Source organism: Anomaloglossus baeobatrachus, chromosome 4 (assembly GCF_048569485.1).
Source record: "Anomaloglossus baeobatrachus isolate aAnoBae1 chromosome 4, aAnoBae1.hap1, whole genome shotgun sequence".
Taxonomy (NCBI): domain Eukaryota; kingdom Metazoa; phylum Chordata; class Amphibia; order Anura; family Aromobatidae; genus Anomaloglossus; species Anomaloglossus baeobatrachus.
The window spans coordinates 315,444,858-315,465,011 of record NC_134356.1 but is presented as its reverse complement, the minus strand read 5'-3'; the positions used below and the strand labels follow the sequence as shown (position 1 = coordinate 315,465,011).

Below are 20,154 nucleotides of genomic sequence, written 5' to 3'. Positions count from 1 at the left end.
GAAATCTGTGCTTTGGTCTGATGAGACCAAATTTGAGATCTTTGGATCCAACCACCGTATCTTTGTAGAAAAGGTGAACGGATGGACTCTACATGCCTGGTTCCCATCGTGAAGCATGGAGGAGGTGGTGTGATGGTGTGGGGGTGCTTTGCTGGTGACACTGTTGGGGATTTATTCAAAATTGAAGGCATACTAAACCAGCATGGCTACCAGAGCATCTTGCAGCGGCATGCTATTCCATCCGGCTTGCGTTTAGTTGGACCATCATTTATTTTTCAACAGGACAATGACCCCAAACACACCTCCAGCCTGTGTAAGGGCTATTTGACTAAGAAGGAGAGTGATGGGGTGCTACGCCAGATGACCTGGCCTCCACAATCAAGATGGTTTGGGGTGAGCTGGACCGCAGAGTGAAGGCAAAAGGACCAACAAGTGCTAAGCGTCTCTGGTAACTCCTTCAAGACTGTTGGAAAACTATTTCCGGCGACTACCTCTTGAAGCTCATCAAGAGAATGCCAAGAGTGTGCAAAGCAGTAATCAAAGCAAAAGGTGGCTACTTTGAAGAACCTAGAATATAAGACATATTTTCAGTTGTTTCACACTTTTTTAAGTATTTCATTCCACATGTTTTAATTCATAGTTTTGATGTCTTCAATGTGAATCTACAATTTTCAGAGTCATGAAAATAAAGAAAACTCTTTGAATGAGAAGGTGTGTCCAAACGTTTGGTCTGTACTGTGTGTGTGTGTGTGTGTGTGTGTGTGTGTGTGTATATATATATATATATATATATATATATATATATATATATATATACACACAGTGGAACCTTGGTTTAAGAGTAACTTGGCTTGAGAGCATTTTGGAAGACAAACATAGCGTTTTACAAATTTGTAACTTGGTTTAAGAGCATGTGTATCAATTTGCATTTGTGGATTCAGTATTGAACTTTCATTCTACTAACCAGTACATTGCTTATACTGTACCTGCCGCACACCAACAATTTTATTGTAAGCTAAAGTGCAGTTAAGGCTACTTTCACACATCAGGTTTTTTCCATCAGGCACAATCCGGAAAAAATGGGTAAAACGGATCCGGTACCGCATCCGTTTTATCCCCATAGATTTGCATTGTTACCGGATTGTGCCTGATGGCTTTGCGTTGCATCCATTTTTTTCCGGATGCGGCAAAATTAATTAAAGCGGTGGCCGGAGGCAACGTATCTTGTAACTTTTTTTGTCCGGCAAAAAAAAACGCATCGCGCCGGATCCGGCGCGATACGGCGTGTTTTACAATGGAAGCCTATGGACACCGGATCCGGCACAATGCGGCAAAAAACGGATGCGACTGCCGGATCCGTTTTTGTAAACTGCGCATGCTCCAATGTTTTGAAAAAACGGATCCAGCAAAAAAAAACGGACAAACCGGATGCAAAAACGGATCCACCGGATCCGTTTTTTAACGGATCCGGCATAACGGATCCGTTAAAAAATGGATCCAGTAGATACGGTTTTTACATTTTTTGCCGGATCCGTTGGATCGGGAAAAAAAAAGATTGTGCCTGAATGCAGAAAACTGATTTGTGAAAGTAGCCTTAGTTTGCTTTGTTTTTTACAATATTGTACAGTGTTTTATATTAGTGTACTATAATAATTTTATATGAATGCAGTAAATTAGTTTGTATTACTGCAATAACTTTGTATAAATACAGAAAATATTTTTGGACTGTGGAATGAATTATCTGTGTTTCAATTATTTCCTATGGGAAAATTTGCTTTGATATGAGAGTAACTTGGCTTAAGAGCAAAGTCCCGTAACCAATTATGCTCCTAATCCAAGGTCCCACTATATATATATATATATATATATATATATATATATATATATATATATATATATATATATATATATATATATATATATACACATATACACGCATGCTCTTCAACATTAAAATTGCAACATCAAGAAGAAAAAGTCAGTTATGGAAATTACAGGATGGATACACATCTTGGCATGCTATCAATGAGATTATTGATGGTTGTCTGAGGATGAAACTTCAACACTGAATGGAATTGGGCATGAAAATCATCAAGATCTGCTCTTGGCACCTCCTTTTGCAGCAATGATGTCCCACATGTGCTCAAGTGGAGACAAGTCTGGAGACACTGCAGTCCTTGGTAGCACTTAAGGGCAAACAGACTGCCATGGTAGCACAAGCAACTTCCTGCCTGTTATGTTGAAAAATTCCTCCTGGGATACTTTAGAGAAATGGTCGTACCAAAGGTTCCATGACCAGATCAATATAATGCAGAGCTGTTAGTGGACCTGTACTACCCATGCCATAATGCTGATACTAGGACCTATTTGACCAGCGGCAGACGCATCATTGGTGAAATCTGTTGAGCCACAGAGGGGCCCAAGAGTTAACTGGGCCCATTTCTACCTCCAAAACTGGTGGAATTGTGCATTATGATGAGCTATTAGACTGCAAATTGCCTCTATTTGTTCTTGCACAGCGGCCCTCTTTTGTCTGTGTCTGCCAGTGTGTTCCACATTCTCTCATTAAGGCCTCCTTATAGGGATACCCACGTGTTCTTGTCAGATTTGAAGAATGACATACAGTGAACTATTCTGTACTGTAAGGCCGGGGCCACACGGGGATCTACTGCGATCCTCGCATGACACTCAGCTCACGCTGGCAGCACATCAGGAGCCGAGTGTCATACGAGTGTCACTGCAACCGAGGTCTGATCATGCGATCGGACCTCAGCTGCGGGGGGCGGACCGGCACTGAGGAGGGGAGGGCCAGCTCTGAGGAGGGGAGGGCTGACACTGAGGAGGGGAGGGCCGGCTCTGAGGAGGGGAGGGAGGGATTTATCTCCCTCTCTCCTCCTCTCTCCTCTAGCCTGCCAGCTATTGCCATTCTCGCTCTGCGCTCGCAGTACACTGTACTGCGAGTGCAGTGCTATTTTTCCCTCGTCCCATACACTTGAATGGGTGCGAGAGAAAACAGGATCGCATTACACTCGCAGCATGCTGCGATTGTTTTCTCGGTCCGATTAGGGCTGAGAAAATAATCGCTAATGGGTGCTGACACATAGGCTAATATTGGTCCGAGTGGATTTCCATGCCGTGTGTCTTAGGCTATGTGCGCACGTTGCGTACAGTCACTGCAGAAATTTCTGCAGCGATCTGAAGAGCACATGTGCGCTTTAAATCGCTGCAGAAATGTCCATAGTGAAAAATAAAAAAGCCGATTCCATGCGCTCTGCCTGCAGCTCCTCCCATAGACAGAGCAGCAGCTGCCGGCAAAGCGCACGGAAGAAGTGACATGTCACTTCTTAGAACGCAGCGCTTCGGCAGAAGCCGAAGCGCTGCGCTCTAAAACGCCACGTGCGCACGGCCCCTGCACAATCTCCATAGACTGTGCAGGGGACGCAGGACGCATGCAGTTACGCTGTGCTACAAAGCGCAGCTTAACTGCATGAATTACGCACACGTGCGCATATAGCCTTAGGCCTAAGTGAAATTGACATCCTATGTCAAGATCTTTGGATGATTGCTTACAAGACAGACATCCAGTTACAGGTGTTCCATTGTTCTCATGCCGCTGCCCTCAAAAGCTGAAGAGCAAAATGGAAAGCTACATGTTGCTAATACTCCTTTGCGCAGCCTGCGTAGCCTAAATGTGATACCATGAAATGCTGTATCTCCAAACATCTTCGAACCTGTCTCACGTCGAGCACATCTTGGATATCATTGGTTGGCAATTGCAAAGGGAGCTGCTAGCAGAGGATCTTAATGATTTTCTGCCCAATTGCATTTAGCCTTTCAGAATATTCCTCAGACAACCATTATTAAATTCTTTAATAGCATGTTAAGTCATTTAAGTGTGTATTTTGCTGCATGTGGTGCTCATACTCAATACTGAAAAAAAACAAAGTATTTTGAAGGTTTTCTTTAACATTTTTCATCATTGACTTGTCTATTGTGCCTGTGATTTTCATAATTTCATGACTTTTTCTACTTGGTGTTCCAAATTCAATGTTGAGGAACTTATATATAGTTCATAAGTAAAAGATACCTTACTGTGATTAACATCTATACAGTCTGTAAATACAGCGGCGTTCACCACTCTATTGAAGTCTTTCAGCTGTTGTCATCTGTGGCTAGATGTTCCCTGATGCTGCCAGAACACAGCAGCTCTGTCAGAAGTACAGCGGCCACAGCTGGACTCTTCAGATCCACCCTCTAGTCTAGAAATTGCATCCAATGCTGGAAACAGGGGTGTGCCTGGTGTCGCACCCTCAAAATGTAGTGGCCATCACCTTTAAGTGCATCATGCTATTTAATAAACTTGACACATTTCTAGACTGTTTATTCTAACGTTACACCATAAGTTAGTTGATTTACTTTATGTCAGATATTTGTAAAACTCTGGTGCATATTCCCCACATCCTTTTGCCTGCGAGGGCACACCTTTCATAGACTATGCTCTCTTCTTGGGTGAATTAGAAGAAGTGTCTAAAACATGTGGTTCAAGCCATGTTAGAAAGTCTATTGATGCAAATTGAATGAGTATTCACATCTTCAAGATCAGATCTCAACGTGTAGTAAGTGTTATTAGCAATTAATTAGCAGAAAAATTAGAAATATAGTATAGTTTTCCTGATTAGTTATCTTGCATACCTCATGTGCAGAGCATTACAGTATCTTAGATATTCATGGTTATGGCCACTAGCAACTACCAACTGTCACTATATATGAGGTCGCAACCATGGATATCTAAGCTTCTGTAATGCCCTGCACATGAGGTAAGCAACATAGCTAATCAGGAAAACTATACTACAATTCTAATTGAGGTATTTGATCATATTATTATTATTACATCTACTAGATATTGGGGTAGGATATTGGAAATGGGAATACTCATTTGTCATGATCCGGTAACCATGGAAGATTACAAAAAAATCCCATTAGTTGAAAAACACCAAGAAAAAGAAGAGTAGTTGGAACCTGAGCTGACCGTAATCCCCTAACTATCAGACCACACTAGAAGTAGCCGTGGAGCGTTCCCAAACACCTAGACTTCATGTCTCAGCCAGAGAAACTAGCTACACCTCACAGATAGAAATGAGAAAATCTACCTTGCCTCAGAAGTCCCCAAAGGAATAGCAGCCCCCGACATATAGAGATTACAGTCATGTAGGAAAACACGATACACAGATAGGAAAAGCAAAAGCGAGGCCCGACTACCTAGATACAAAGGAAAGAAAAGGAAACTGATTGCGGTCAGTACAAAAAAACCTGCAGAAAAATACCAATTTCCTGATAGTAAAAATAGCCCTGGAGGTCACACGACCTCATCCCCACTATATCAGGTACTCTTGTAGATAATGGGACAAACAAAATACCAAAAAGAGCCCAAAAAATACAAAAGTGCAAATAATCAAGTTTGACAGGGAGAATCTCCCTTTTCTTACAGAAGAGCTAGCAAAGGGGGAACCCCCATGCTCACCAAACTAGAAAAGCAAATCTTCACCTGCAAGAAAACAGATTCCAAACAAAACAAAATGAAAAACAAACATCCTTAAGTGCAAACCAGGAAGCAAAGCAAAAGCTTGCAAACCTATCTGCAGAGGTCTTGCACAGGAAGACAGGGAAGACAGAACTCCAAGCCAGGTTCAGAAACTGAGGAAAATTCAACTATCACTGGCACCAGCAAGGCAAAAAGTGCTCTCCTATATACACCAGGCTTGTCTGTAATAGGATTTTCTTAATTCCCATTTAACGCCAACACCTGTCTGAGTCATAGACTCAGACTCAGCTTCACTACCATTCCTGGCCACCAAAGGGAGCTCCAAAATAGCACCCACACAGATGACATTGACAACACTCATTTAAGCTGAATTTCTGCCATATTTAGCTTCAGAAATATATCAAAACATACTCAAGGCCCACTACTGTGACAACCTCTTCTCAATCAGAGTGTTTGCCCCAGTTAAAATAAAAAAAACTTCCAGTCATCTCCGGTGCCGACGCAGTTCCTGCGGTGTCGGTATTCGCAGTCCAAGGGCTCCTGTGATGTTGTTATGTTATGTGAACTCTACGCTCAGCGCTGGCTTCCCTCTCCTTGTCTTCAGACATATCAAATATCAATAGGAATTGAGTGGCCAGCCACAACTCTGACTTCCTCTTGATATTTGATGATCGGAAGATGAGGACCTTGAAGATGCCAATAATTGGGCGTATGACTCACATGACATAACATCACATGTGCCCTGAGAGACAGGCTGCCAACACTGCTGGAACGACACCCTCGCCAGAGGTGAGAATAAATGTTTTTATTGTAATGGAGGCAAGCACTCTGATTCAGAAGGGGTTGTCCGAGTAGTGGACAAACCCTTTAAGCTTTTGTAAGCTGTAGCAGAACTAGGTTTTCACATACAGGATTGACCGCATGTTGTGCACTGGACCTTGTCCTAATGGCTTCTTACTAAAGCAGAACGAGCACCTCCAGTGTTGCAGACACACAAGCTGTGGTAAACGAGATACATTTCTAGTCGTAACCGTGACCCGATTACCAGAATATATAATTTAGAAATGTTTATATCCATGCTACTGGTATATTGTAAACTTCTTGCTTGGAGCTCCAATTGTAAAGATAAAGCTTTTAGGATTCACATTGCCTCTATTAAACATTTCAGTGTTTAGCTCAGGGGCTAAAAATGCATTAGGCTCAAAGCACGGTGGCCTGAAGTTCATAAAATTAGGTCATGAAATATACTGCTTGGCTTAACTGCTCTATGAGATTGTGCGTGTGGATTGAAAATGTAATTGAAGTTAGAATAGAAAAATTAATCTATAAAGGGAATTATTCTTTCAAGATCTAAGGTTCATGATCCTACAATAGCAAAATATGTGAAGTGAAAAGTTGTTTGTACTTAAATGAACTTTTACGTTTATTAGTAAAAGCATAATATAAACTCAAAATGAAAATTGCAACACAATAAGGAAAAGTGGTGGATTAATGTAAATGATAAGATGGATGATATGTAAATGATGAAAATAGAACTAAAATTTTGAAAACCTCTCGGTTTATTCAGTATTGATATCGTTTTTATAATTCCACAACTTTTCCTTCCTTGTCTTGTGACTTTAGTGTCGAGGAGAGTACAGCAATGTATCTGAGACCATCTTTCAATTAGTTGTGAAGTTGGTGAACATTGGAGCTCCGATCGAAGGCACAGGCCTATCTATTTTCAGGGGAATGGGACTGAGCTGCCATGGCAAGCATAGTCCATGAAAAAAATGGATGCCATTTTAAATACAAACAGAAATTGAAAAAATGACCCAATTTAAATAAAAAAGAAAAAAAGGTTTCCACAATTCTTTACAAATGAGTCTTAAAGGGAACCTGTCAGTTCCAATATGCATCCAGAACCACGAGCAGTTCTGGGTGCATATTGCTAATCCCTGCCTAACTGTCCCTGTATGAGGCCTGTATGAGGCCAGGGACTAGTCGTGAGGGCGTTACTTCCCCCGATTAACCATCCTCTTAGTATTTTAGTACACCCACAGGGGAGTGCTAACATGCTATTCAATACAGCGTCACCAGCAGTGATGTGCGTACCTGTGTCCGCAGTGTACACTGAGCTGAATGCCCCGCACTGAAAGTAGTAAATGAGGTCATGGATGGACCAACAATAGGGGGGGAACAGCCTTACAGATCCACACAGTACTCCTGAGGTCTTCCTTCCATGACACCTGCTCACATGTATTCCTTTCTTGTGTACTTAAGAGTTATGAGGGTTCACTATACGCACCAGTGCACTTTTGTTTTTTAGCACTTGTGCACTTTATACCGAGCTTCAGTGCAATATTAATTTTTTGCACAATCACTACCAGTGGGCTTGTGCAGTATCGGTCTGTGCACAACCGTGTGGTTCCAGGTATTTTTGTATCAATGGTTGTTCTTTTTTTTTTTAACCAATGAATTGATTAAAGGTTGTGTTATCTTTTCCACCCTTGCTATACGTATCTGACATTATTGGTAGATTTCTACTTCAAATTAGAAGTTTTTTGTGAGATATATTCAAGTTGTATCCCCCAAACCAAAAATATTTTTCGTAGCATCTGATTGATAATGACTGTTCAGATATTAACAATCCATTACTTGGGTTATTATCTCACACTTTTACCATTAGTTTATTGCTATCTTCATATAAGGTGTTACATCTTCAAATGTCATGAATTCTTTTCCGCATTTCATACAATTAATTGATGTTAGCTCAGGAGTTCAGCAGTCTTAATTTTTGTGGTCATGACATTTTTGTCCACGATATTGCTGAAGATCGCTGACTTAGTGATGGGCGCTAGTAAAGGATCAATGTCTGGACCTCTAAGTAATCGAATGTTAACATACCTGGTAAAATTCTGTGGTACTGAGGCACACATAGTCCTTACGTCAAATGCAGATCAAACATCATCGAAAATATTACACCAATGTTCTGCATTAGGTTTGTATACACATTTGTTTTTTGGGGGCTGTGCAGAATATTTTCGCTATGTCCTTTGAGGCTGTAGTTGTTGTGTTCCATGTAATTAAATATGAATATGTTCTCTTCTGTTTCAGCTACTGTCTTTACGACACTTGGATTCATATTGTGAAGGAATCTGTTCTGCTAAGAAGAAAGGCTTCTGTCTCACCAGGAGTCAATTAAAGAAGCTTAAAATAATGCAGAAAAAAAGATTATTCTCAAGCAGAGCTTCTCTGGTACTTGTCTTGTGCCAGGTAATTACAGCACTGGAAGTGCCACTTGACCGTAAGTATCAGCCCATTTTTTAGGTTGGTTGCAGCACTTAATATGTGTACATGTACCGTCATAGGCATCAGCTTAGCTGAAATGCTTATTTCCATTAGGGAACCTGTCAGCCGCCGTAGCCCACCTAAACCGCCACCATGTCTCTACAGAACTCTATTTCTTCATTCTAACACACTTGTCCTTATGCCTTAGTGATTAATGTATCATTTTAAAATCAAATTTTACTACATGCTGGCGCTACGCAAAATCCAAAAGTCTTAGCAGTCACCGGGGTTTTATTTCCCTTGACTAATCCTCCCACCCACCTTGTAACTACACATCCCATATGACTTGAGCACTGCTACCCTCAATTTTTTGCAAATGTCATACATACATATGATATTTTGCCTTTTTGGGAAAAATTATATATAAATGTATTGTGTATCTATCTATCTATCTATCTATCTATCACTCTATCTATGTATCTATCTATCTATCAATCACTCTATCTATCTATCCATCCATCCATCCATCTATCTATCTATCTATCTATCTATCACTCTATGTATCCCTCTATCTATCTATCTATCTATCTATGTATCTATCTATCTATCTATCAATCACTCTATCTATCTATCTATCTATCTATCAATCACTCTATATATCTATCTATCCATCTATCTATCTATCCCTCTATCTATCTATCTATCCATCCATCCATCTATCTATCTATCTATCTATCTATCTATCTATCTATCTATCTATCACTCTATCTATCCCTCTATCTATCTATCTATCTATGTATCTATCTATCTATCTATCTATCTATCAATCACTCTATCTATCTATCTATCTATCTATCAATCACTCTATCTATCTATCCATCTATCTATCTATCCCTCTATCTATCTATCTATCCATCCATCTATCTATCTATCTATCTATCTATCTATCTATCTATCACTCTATCTATCTATCTATATCTATCTATCTATCTATCACTTTATCTATCTATCTATCAATCTATCTATACATCTATCAATCTATCTATACATCTATCACCTCAACACTGAGATTAGAACAGCAAGAACAAAATATTATGGGTTTATGGAAATCACTAGATCTATAGAGATGCCAATGATATGCAAATGATGGGAAAATCGAGACAAAATTTGAAACACATCTTGATTTTTATAATATCGAGTATGAGTACTAAGCGGAGAAATACATGCACTTACATACCTTGCCATGCTATCAGTGAGGTTATTAAATGTTGTCTGACTGAATACACTAGGGCACAAAAATCACCAAATCTGTTGCTGGAAGCTGCCTTTGGAATTGTCCACCAATGACTTCCCAAATGTGCTTAATTGGAGGCAAGTTTGAAGACAGTGCAGGCCATGATGTTTAGTCACACAAGCTGCTCACAGTAGCGTGACCAACTATTTGCCTGGTGTTGTCAAGTTAAGAATCGGCTTTAGGGACACAGAGGATAAATGGCCATATAATTGGTTCAACTATTGATCCATTCTGTACCACAAGTAAAATTGGACATCACATACCAAACCTAAGAGGTTAAACATTGTTACACAAACCATCAGAAGGCAATTTCAAGAAATTGAGCAACAAGCCAGACATTCCGGCTATAGATGTTCCTTTGACCTCATGTCACTACTGTCAAAGACTATCACAGTGCGAATGCAAGACAGCATTGGAACAGTAATGGAGTGCTATCTTTTTTTACAATAAGGGTACCGTCACACTAAACAACTTACCAGCGATCCCAACAACGATACAACCTGATAGGGATCGCTGGTAAGTTGCTAGGAGGTTACTGGTGAGAGGTCACACGGTCAGACGCTCCAGCGATCCCACCAGCAACCTGACCTGGCAGGGATCGCTGGAGCATCGCTACACGGGTTGCTGGTGAACTGTCACCAGCAACCAGTGACCAGCCCCCAATCAGCAGCGACGCACTGAAGCGATGCTGCGCTTGGTAACTAAAGTAAATATCGGGTAACCAACCCGATATTTACCTTGGTTACCAGCGCACGCAGCTACACGTGCAGAGAGCAGGGAGCAGCGCACACCGCTTAGCGCTGGCTCCCTGCTCTCCTAGTTATAGCACACATCGGGTTAATTACCCGATGTGTGCTGCAGCTACATGTGCACAGAGCAGGGAGCTGCGCACACTGCTTAGCGCTGGCTCCCTGCTCTCCTAGTTACAGCACACATTGGGTTAATTACCTGATGTGTGCTGTAGCTACATGTGCAGAGAGCAGGGAGCTGCGCACACTGCTTAGCGCTGGCTCCTTGCTCTCCTAGCTACAGTACACATCGACTTAATTACCCGATGTGTACTCTGCTACACGTGCAAGGAGCAGGAGCCGGCACTGGCAGCGAGAGCGGCGGAGGCTGGTAACGAAGGTAAATATCGGGTAACCAAGGACAGGGCTTCTTGGTTACCCGATGTTTACCGTGGTTACCAGTGTCCGCAGAAGCCGGCTCCTGCTGCCTGCTAATTTAGTTGTTGCTGTCTCGCTGTCACACACAGCGATCTGTGCTTCACAGCAGGACAGCAACAACTAAAAAATGGCCCAGGCCATTCAGCAACAACCAACGACCTCACAGCAGGGGCCAGGTTGTTGCTGGATGTCACACACAGCAACATCACTAGCAACATCGGTGCTACGTCACAAAAGTTGTTCGTTAGCAGCGATGTTGCTAGCGATGTTGCTTAGTGTGACGGGGCCTTAAGTCTCACTTTTGTCTTGGATATCGGAGGTATTCTGAAGACCACATGGACAAGTCCAAGAAGAGGCCTTCATGAAGGAGTGTCATAATGGTCCTTCAAGGTTTATGGTGTATATATATACAGTTAGGTCCAGAAATATTTGGACAGTGACACAATTTTCGCGAGTTGGGCTCTGCATGCCACCACATTGGATTTGAAATGAAACCTCTACAACAGAATTCAAGTGCAGATTGTAACGTTTAATTTGAAGGTTTGAACAAAAATATCTGATAGAAATTGTAGGAATTGTACACATTTCTTTACAAACACTCCACATTTTAGGAGGTCAAAAGTAATTGGACAAATAAACCAAACCCAAACAAAATATTTTTATTTTCAATATTTTGTTGCGAATCCTTTGGAGGCAATCACTGCCTTAAGTTTGGAACCCATGGACATCACCAAACGCTGGGTTTCCTCCTTCTTAATGCTTTGCCAGGCCTTTACAGCCGCAGCCTTCAGGTCTTGCTTGTTTGTGGGTCTTTCCATCTTAAGTCTGGATTTGAGCAAGTGAAATGCATGCTCAATTGGGTTAAGATCTGGTGATTGACTTGGCCATTGCAGAATGTTCCACGTTTTTGCACTCATGAACTCCTGGGTAGCTTTGGCTGTATGCTTGGGGTCATTGTCCATCTGTACTATGAAGCGCCGTCCGATCAACTTTGCGGCATTTGGCTGAATCTGGGCTGAAAGTATATCCCGGTACACTTCAGAATTCATCCGGCTACTCTTGTCTGCTGTTATGTCATCAATAAACACAAGTGACCCAGTGCCATTGAAAGCCATGCATGCCCATGCCATCACATTGCCTCCACCATGTTTTACAGAGGATATGGTGTGCCTTGGATCATGTGCCGTTCCCTTTCTTCTCCAAACTTTTTTCTTCCCATCATTCTGGTACAGGTTGATCTTTGTCTCATCTGTCCATAGAATACTTTTCCAGAACTGAGCTGGCTTCATGAGGTGTTTTTCAGCAAATTTAACTCTGGCCTGTCTATTTTTAGAATTGATGAATGGTTTGCATCTAGATGTGAACTCTTTGTATTTACTTTCATGGAGTCTTCTCTTTACTGTTGACTTAGAGACAGATACACCTACTTCACTGAGAGTGTTCTGAACTTCAGTTGATGTTGTGAACGGGTTCTTCTTCACCAAAGAAAGTATGCGGCGATCATCCACCACTGATGTCATCTGTGGACGCCCAGGCCTTTTTGAGTTCCCAAGCTCACCAGTCAATTCCTTTTTTCTCAGAATGTACCCGACTGTTGATTTTGCTACTCCAAGCATGTCTGCTATCTCTCTGAAGGATATTTTCTTTTTTTTCAGCCTCAGGATGTTCTGCTTCACCTCAATTGAGCGTTCCTTAGACCGCATGTTGTCTTGTCACAGCAACAGCTTCCAAATGCAAAACCACACACCTGTAATCAACCCCAGACCTTTTAACTACTTCATTGATTACAGGTTAACGAGGGAGACACCTTCAGAGTTAATTGCAGCCCTTAGAGTCCCTTGTCCAATTACTTTTGGTCCCTTTAAAAAGAGGAGGCTATGCATTACAGAGCTATGATTCCTAAACCCTTTCTCCGATTTGGATGTGAAAACTCTCATATTGCAGCTGGGAGTGTGCACTTTCAGCCCATATTATATATATAATTGTATTTCTGAACATGTTTTTGTAAACAGCTAAAATAACAAAACTTGTGTCACTGTCCAAATATTTCTGGACCTAACTGTATATATATACAGTATATATATATATATATATATATTTTTATATATACATTTGTATATATATTATATATACACACACCCAAAACGTAGCACATGCACTTGTCAAAGTTAATACTTGTCTCCATAGCAATAGGATTTGTTTTTGTCTTTTAGAAATCTTCAAGGTCTATCTCTTACGTCACCAATTTTTGAGGTAAATATATTATTAAATGTGCTGTTCACATAAATTTCTCACTACACATCCAACCACACATCCTGTCGACACAGGCAAAAAAATAAAATCAAACCATAGATGTCTATAACTTTACTGATGTGCAATAGTGAGAAATGACAGATGGAAACATATTGAACATACTTACTGAAATGTATTTAATATTTTGTACAAAAGCCTTATTGATGAAGACAGCCTCAGCTTTCTGTAGTCAATGTATGGAAACATTAGTCGCATACATTGCTCAGCTGTGATTTTCACCCATTCTTCCACACACTTTTCAAATCCTGAAGGTTCTGTGGGCTTCTTCTCTGAACTCTGAGCTTTAGTTCCTTCCATAAAATTCCTAATGGATTCAGGTCAGGTGATTGGCTGGGCCATTCTAACAGCTTAATTTTCTTCTTCTGAAAGCAATTGAGAGTTTCCTTGGCTGTCTGTTTGGGATCATTGTCTTGCTGAAATCTCCACCCTCGTTTCATTTTCATCATCCTGGTAGATGGCAGCAGACTTTTATCAAGAATATCTCAGTACATTTGTCAATTCAACCATATGATGTTTGCCAAACCTTATGCTGAAAAACAGCACCATACCATATGATGTTCCCATCTCCAAATTTCAGTGTTGATATGGTGTTTTGTGGGTGAGATACAGTGAATTTTGGCCACCAAACATGGTGTGTATTCTCCCAGCATTTCATGGGCTTGTCTAAATGTTGTTGAATAAACATTAAATGCCCTTGAACATTGCTTTTTGTCCAGCAATGGAGTGTTACGTGGTGAGTGTGCATATAGGCCATGGGGGTTAAGTGCATTACTTATTATTTCTTTGAAACAATTGTACCTGCTAATTCTAGGTCTTTCTCTAGTTCTCCACTGGTGTCCTTGGCTCTTGCACAACTCTTTTGATAATTCTTTTCACTTCTATATCTGAAATCCTTTGGGGAGCACCTAATAGTGGACGGTTTATGCTACAGTGCTCACTAGAAACTTTAATTGTTTATAAATTCTTCTGTTAGCAATGCCAGCGTATCTTTTGCAACATTAAGATTGCAAAAGTCTTGAGACAGCTCACTGGTTTTATTCATCATGAGATGTATCTTGTGTGGCACCTTAGTAATGAGACACTTTTTGTAGACCATCAATTAAAGCAGCTGATATTATTATTTTTCACTAAGTGGCAGGATTGTTTTCTAATTACTGAGAGATTTCAGCTTTTGTCATCACTTTCCAAGGTTTTTAGCATCTCTCTTTCTTCATGTGTTCGATACTTGTTTCCTATGCCATTTCTTATTATTACACATCACTAAATTTATGGACATCTATGGTTTGATTTCTTTGCCTGTGTGAATTGGATGGGTTGTTTCCGACATCTGATGAAAACTTCATGTCAATAGCACCTTTTGAAAAATATTTACTTAAAAAATGTTTTGACTTGTAATAGTACTTAATGATTTGTAATAGACAGAAATAAATCGTATTGCTATGGAACAAGTATTAACTTTTACAATTGTATGTGCTACATTTTTGCAAAAAAGGTTATGTCATTCTGAAATTGTGCTTACGTTATTGTTAACCACATCAGGTGAAGATTAGAACTTCGGCAAAACGTTCTGAAGGTGTCTTTATTTTGCTGGACAATGTGACTAGTCACAAGTCTTGTACAACCCTGCAAAACTCAGTTAAATCAATTTTGAAATTTTCAATCATCACTATATTCTCCTGACTTGGCCCTATCTGAATATTAACTCTTTTTTGAAACTTAAAAAATAATTAAAAAGGATGACCTTTTATGACCAACAAGATGGTAATTAATGCTCTGGGGTCGTGTTTTGCTGAACAGGATAATTATTTTGTGTCCTAAGGATCAGAATTATGTTTTGTTTGAAAAGTACTACTTTGAAAACTTATTTTTTTCTAAACTAGGCGAACCATATATCAGTACTCCAGTGTGTGTGTGTGTGTGTGTGTGTGTGTGTGTGTGTGTCTATTAAAACCTATCCATTGAGAAAAATAAGTATATTTTGTGCTGTTCAACAGCGGGAAAGCAAGTATGCCCCACATTACCATACTATATGATTAATACAGTAATATTGCAGCTCAGAGATCATGCATACTATGTAATTATTAACAATCCAAGCAACCTTCTAAACATTTTAATACTCTATCTTTGACCACAAATTTTTTCGGATTAATTTAATAAGTCTTTATAAGGGTCAGAGCCCCATTTTTTGTTAGCTCTAAATTCCTCATATGAATCTGTCCCTATCTGTACTTTTAGTACCTGAATTGTAACATACAAAGTTTTATCCCTGCGTATGGTGTGGAAATTACTTACTAGTAGTCGCGAAAGTGGAGCTTCCCCATAGCGCCCATATCATAAATACACTCACATCACTTAGGCTTGGATACATCATGTCAAAGCCAACCCCTGTGCATGCGCCTTTGAAGCAAGGTATGCTTGCTTTGTCTTCATCTGTAAACTCCACTTGTTGGACACTGTTACAGCTGTCTTGAGAATATTAATCCTGGCCTACTGGATGTCAGTCATCCTAGAGTTGCTGTGTTTTCTATAATAGGCAAGGTGACTCTTCATCCTAGCGGCTCCACTTGATAACAAGATGGTAATTACTTACAATGCGTGCAGGCATAAACTTATTTTATTTCTAATGCAAATATAGATGTGTACAGAAATACTGCCATGTAAGCCAGTGGTAGTAGTATGATAGGCACCAAAAGAGTAGTTACAAGATTCCTTTCATTTCATTCTCTAAACCAGAGGAAAATTTTAATATTCTGTCTACCTGGAATTATTTGTTCTGTATCAGGGCACCTATAAAGATATTTTATGACATATTTCATGAAATTGTAGATCTTATCAGGTTAAGTAAACATATATTTTATTCTCACTAACAGTGAATTCTCTCAATTTCTGTTTATCTTTACAAACACTGATTCTCTTTTGGGAAAAAGTGCAAGACAAATGTAAGTTTTTGCGGTTTGCAATGATTTACGCAGCATGTTGAAAAGAAGTAGCTTGCTTTGCTGCTTTTTTCTTGTTTACAATTGGACTTGTCTTTGCTGTGGTTATTTGGTTATTCACCGTTTATGTTCAGCTTTTTATTTTCTTATTGTTTTACTTGTGCATTGATTTTCTTTTTTTGTTAAACATTACTATTTTTTCTCTATAATTTGTTCCTTCTCTTCAAGTGAAGCTCACCCATCCTCCAATAGCCCATGTTAGCCGTCAGAGAGCCTACAGGCTGCCATTAATGTTATTCTGCCGAGAGCTCAACAAGACGAGTGTGTGGCATTTCTAATTCCTTGCAGCCTTATTGAGTAACTTCATTTTCTTATTCAAATTTTTAAAAATTGAGAATCACTTGAAGAAATAGTTTTTTTTGTGATTGATAATTTAGGCACTATTATTGTGTATTATTTTTATAATATATTAAGACTATATTGTTGAGTATTATTATTATTATTCATGTACAATTTTACTTTACAGTGCCTCAGCCTCCAACCATTATTCAGCAGTCACCAAAAAATTATATTGTGGATCCAAGAGAGAACATTGTGATTCAGTGTGAGGCAAAAGGAAAGCCTCCACCAAGGTACATTGTCCTTGTGTGATCCATGATGTTCCTCAATAGCTCCTGGAGTCTATAGACCTGCTGTATGTTACACATCCAGCCTTTACAATTGTTTTCAGCTAGGTATATATGAAATTGAATGTTCAGCATTAATTCAAGCTTCACAATGCTTTACTCCATCAGGACATATCACATCATCCTACTGGAGATAGGATTAGACGTGAGGCCCACAGACAAGACTATGTTCACTGAGATTATAGTTCACAGAAGATGCAAGTAATTGAGCTAACAAGAGCGAGGAACAACAGGATGTCTTTTTAATGTATATTATTTGCTTGCATCTCTTGTCTAGCTTACTTGTGGCATGTAGTCAGGCTATGAATGCTATAAATAGGCTCGGAAAGTTGGATTTATGGTTTGTACGTAGACAACTGAACAGTTGCTTATTCATTCAACGTCTTTGTACATCTATATGCTGAACGATTTTGAACATTCTAAGTGGAATATCCCATGCACTGGTGAAATTAAAACAGTACATTTTTCAGTGATTTTGGGGGATATCAACATTTGTGTTTTATATATATATATATATGTATATATATATAGATATAGATATAGATAGATAGATAGATAGATAGATAGATAGATAGATGTGGATAATATCGATCAATATCTGTGAAACAGGTACTGAAGATGGTGCTTACACAGGGCACATACCTGGCACATACCTGGTTGAGCTTCACAAATATAATCCATTTTGTGTTTCAATATTTTTATTACATAACAGTCATAGAATTTCAAACACTCTTATAAATATATCCAAAAGTAGATAAGTAATCATAAAGATGTTTAACTATTGAAATTTAAGGGGGAGGAGGATATTGGAAGGGAGGGAGGAAAAATAAGGAAAAAGGGTTTAATTGGGGGAATTTTGGAAATATATAGGGAAAACCACAGGGGGAGGGAAATGGGAGAACATATAGGATTAAACTATTTACAAAAATCGTATCAGACTAGTGAATATTGTAGACTTGTAGATGTTGACACCCATAACATTTGCTATTATTTACGTCATTATTTGACTCTGTGAAGACATATTTAAATGCAATAACAAGCAAAGAATGAAAAAGAGAAGAGAGAGAAAAATAAAGATAAAAAAGAAAAAAGGGGGGGAAAGGGTTCATTCCATTTACGTTGAGGCATTACTGATGTTTGTAGGCCATAGACTCCATCTTTTGTAGTATGAACTGAAAAGATTATTGTATATTGCATACTTTCTCTCATATTCTTGGTGTGTTCATGAGCTTAATTATTTCCGAGGTGGTGGGGATAACATTACTTCTCCAGTTTACTGTTAAAAGTTGCTTAATAATCAGAAATATGTGTATAAATATGGGAACTAAGGCAGGGTCAGTGTTCTCCAAATCTAGAGACAGAAGGGCCATTTGTGGGGAGACTGTAACCTTTGAAGTAGATATTTGATTCAAGAGGTTGTTGATCTCTGACCTCATGTTTCCAATTTTAGGACATTCCCATAGGATATGCAATAGGCTACCCTTATGTCCACATCCTCTCCAACAATCAGGAGAGTTTGATTTATCAAATTTGTTTAAAAGTACTGGAGTAAGATACCATCTTGATAAAGTTTTATAAAAGGTTTCTTGTAAGATAGTGGAGATGGTGGAGGAGTACGTAGCTTTTAGGCAGTTTTGCCATTTCTCATCAGAGAAACACATCTTTAAATTCTTCTCCCATCTTTCCATGTAGGTTTGCTTACAAAATATATAGTCAAAATTTAAGAATCTATATATGGTACTAGTACTCCAGACGCTTTGTTTCTCTAAGTTGCAGAATAGGATACTAATAAAATCCGGGAGAGGGTAGTTCGTGTTTAGGATTTTCCGGAGGGAGGTCCTCAGAGAAATTAGGAAGTTAAAGTCAGAGTCAGGTATATCATATTTTATTTTAATGTCTAAGAATGAGATGAAATCTCTGCCATTGTGTATTCCTTGCCTTAATGACAAATGAGACCATTCCTGAAACATGGAATACTTTAGGCCTAAAACTAATAAAAGAAATACAGTTAGGTCCAGAAATATTTGGACAGTGACACAATTTTGGCGAGTTGGGCTCTGCATGCCACCACATTGGATTTGAAATGAAACCTCTACAACAGAATTCAAGTGCAGATTGTAACGTTTAATTTGAAGGTTTGAATAAAAATATCTGATAGAAATTGTAGGAATTGTCACATTTCTTTACAAACACTCCACATTTTAGGAGGTCAAAAGTAATTGGACAAATAAACCAAACCCAAACAAAATATTTTTATTTTCAATATTTTGTTGTGAATCCTTTGGAGGCAATCACTGCCTTAAGTCTGGAACCCATGGACATCACCAAACGCTGGGTTTCCTCCTTCTTAATGCTTTGCCAGGCCTTTACAGCCGCAGCCTTCAGGTCTTGCTTGTTTGTGGGTCTTTCCGTCTTAAGTCTGGATTTGAGCAAGTGAAATGCATGCTCAATTGGGTTAAGATCTGATGATTGACTTGGCCATTGCAGAATGTTCCACTTTTTTGCACTCATGAACTCCTGGGTAGCTTTGGCTGTATGCTTGGGGTCATTGTCCATCTGTACTATGAAGCGCCGTCCGATCAACTTTGCGGCATTTGGCTGAATCTGGGCTGAAAGTATGTCCTGGTACACTTCAGAATTCATCCGGCTACTCTTGTCTGCTGTTATGTCATCAATAAACACAAGTGACCCAGTGCCAGTGAAAGCCATGCATGCCCATGCCATCACATTGCCTCCACCATGTTTTACAGAGGATGTGGTGTGCCTTGGATCATGTGCCGTTCCCTTTCTTCTCCAAACTTTTTTCTTCCCATCATTCTGGTACAGGTTGATCTTGGTCTCATCTGTCCATAGAATACTTTTCCAGAACTGAGCTGGCTTCATGAGGTGTTTTTCAGCAAATGTAACTCTGGCCTGTCTATTTTTGGAATTGATGAATGGTTTGCAT

General features: G+C 39.5%; 1 protein-coding gene across 11 annotated transcripts in view; it reads left to right on the top strand.

The window, feature by feature from the left end:
* NRCAM (neuronal cell adhesion molecule) overlaps positions 1-20,154 on the top strand; it is a 181,895-nt gene that overhangs the window by 39,503 nt on the left and 122,238 nt on the right. For 8 of the 11 annotated variants that reach the window (XM_075344998.1, XM_075345002.1, XM_075345001.1 and 5 more), the window contains exons 2-3: positions 8,639-8,828; positions 17,048-17,153. In XM_075344998.1, the coding sequence (XP_075201113.1) occupies positions 8,639-8,828; positions 17,048-17,153 (296 nt within the window). Of the gene's footprint in view, positions 1-8,638; positions 8,829-17,047; positions 17,154-20,154 lie in introns of those variants that run through there. The other 3 variants (XM_075344999.1, XM_075344996.1, XM_075344994.1) reach the window with 1 other exon arrangement.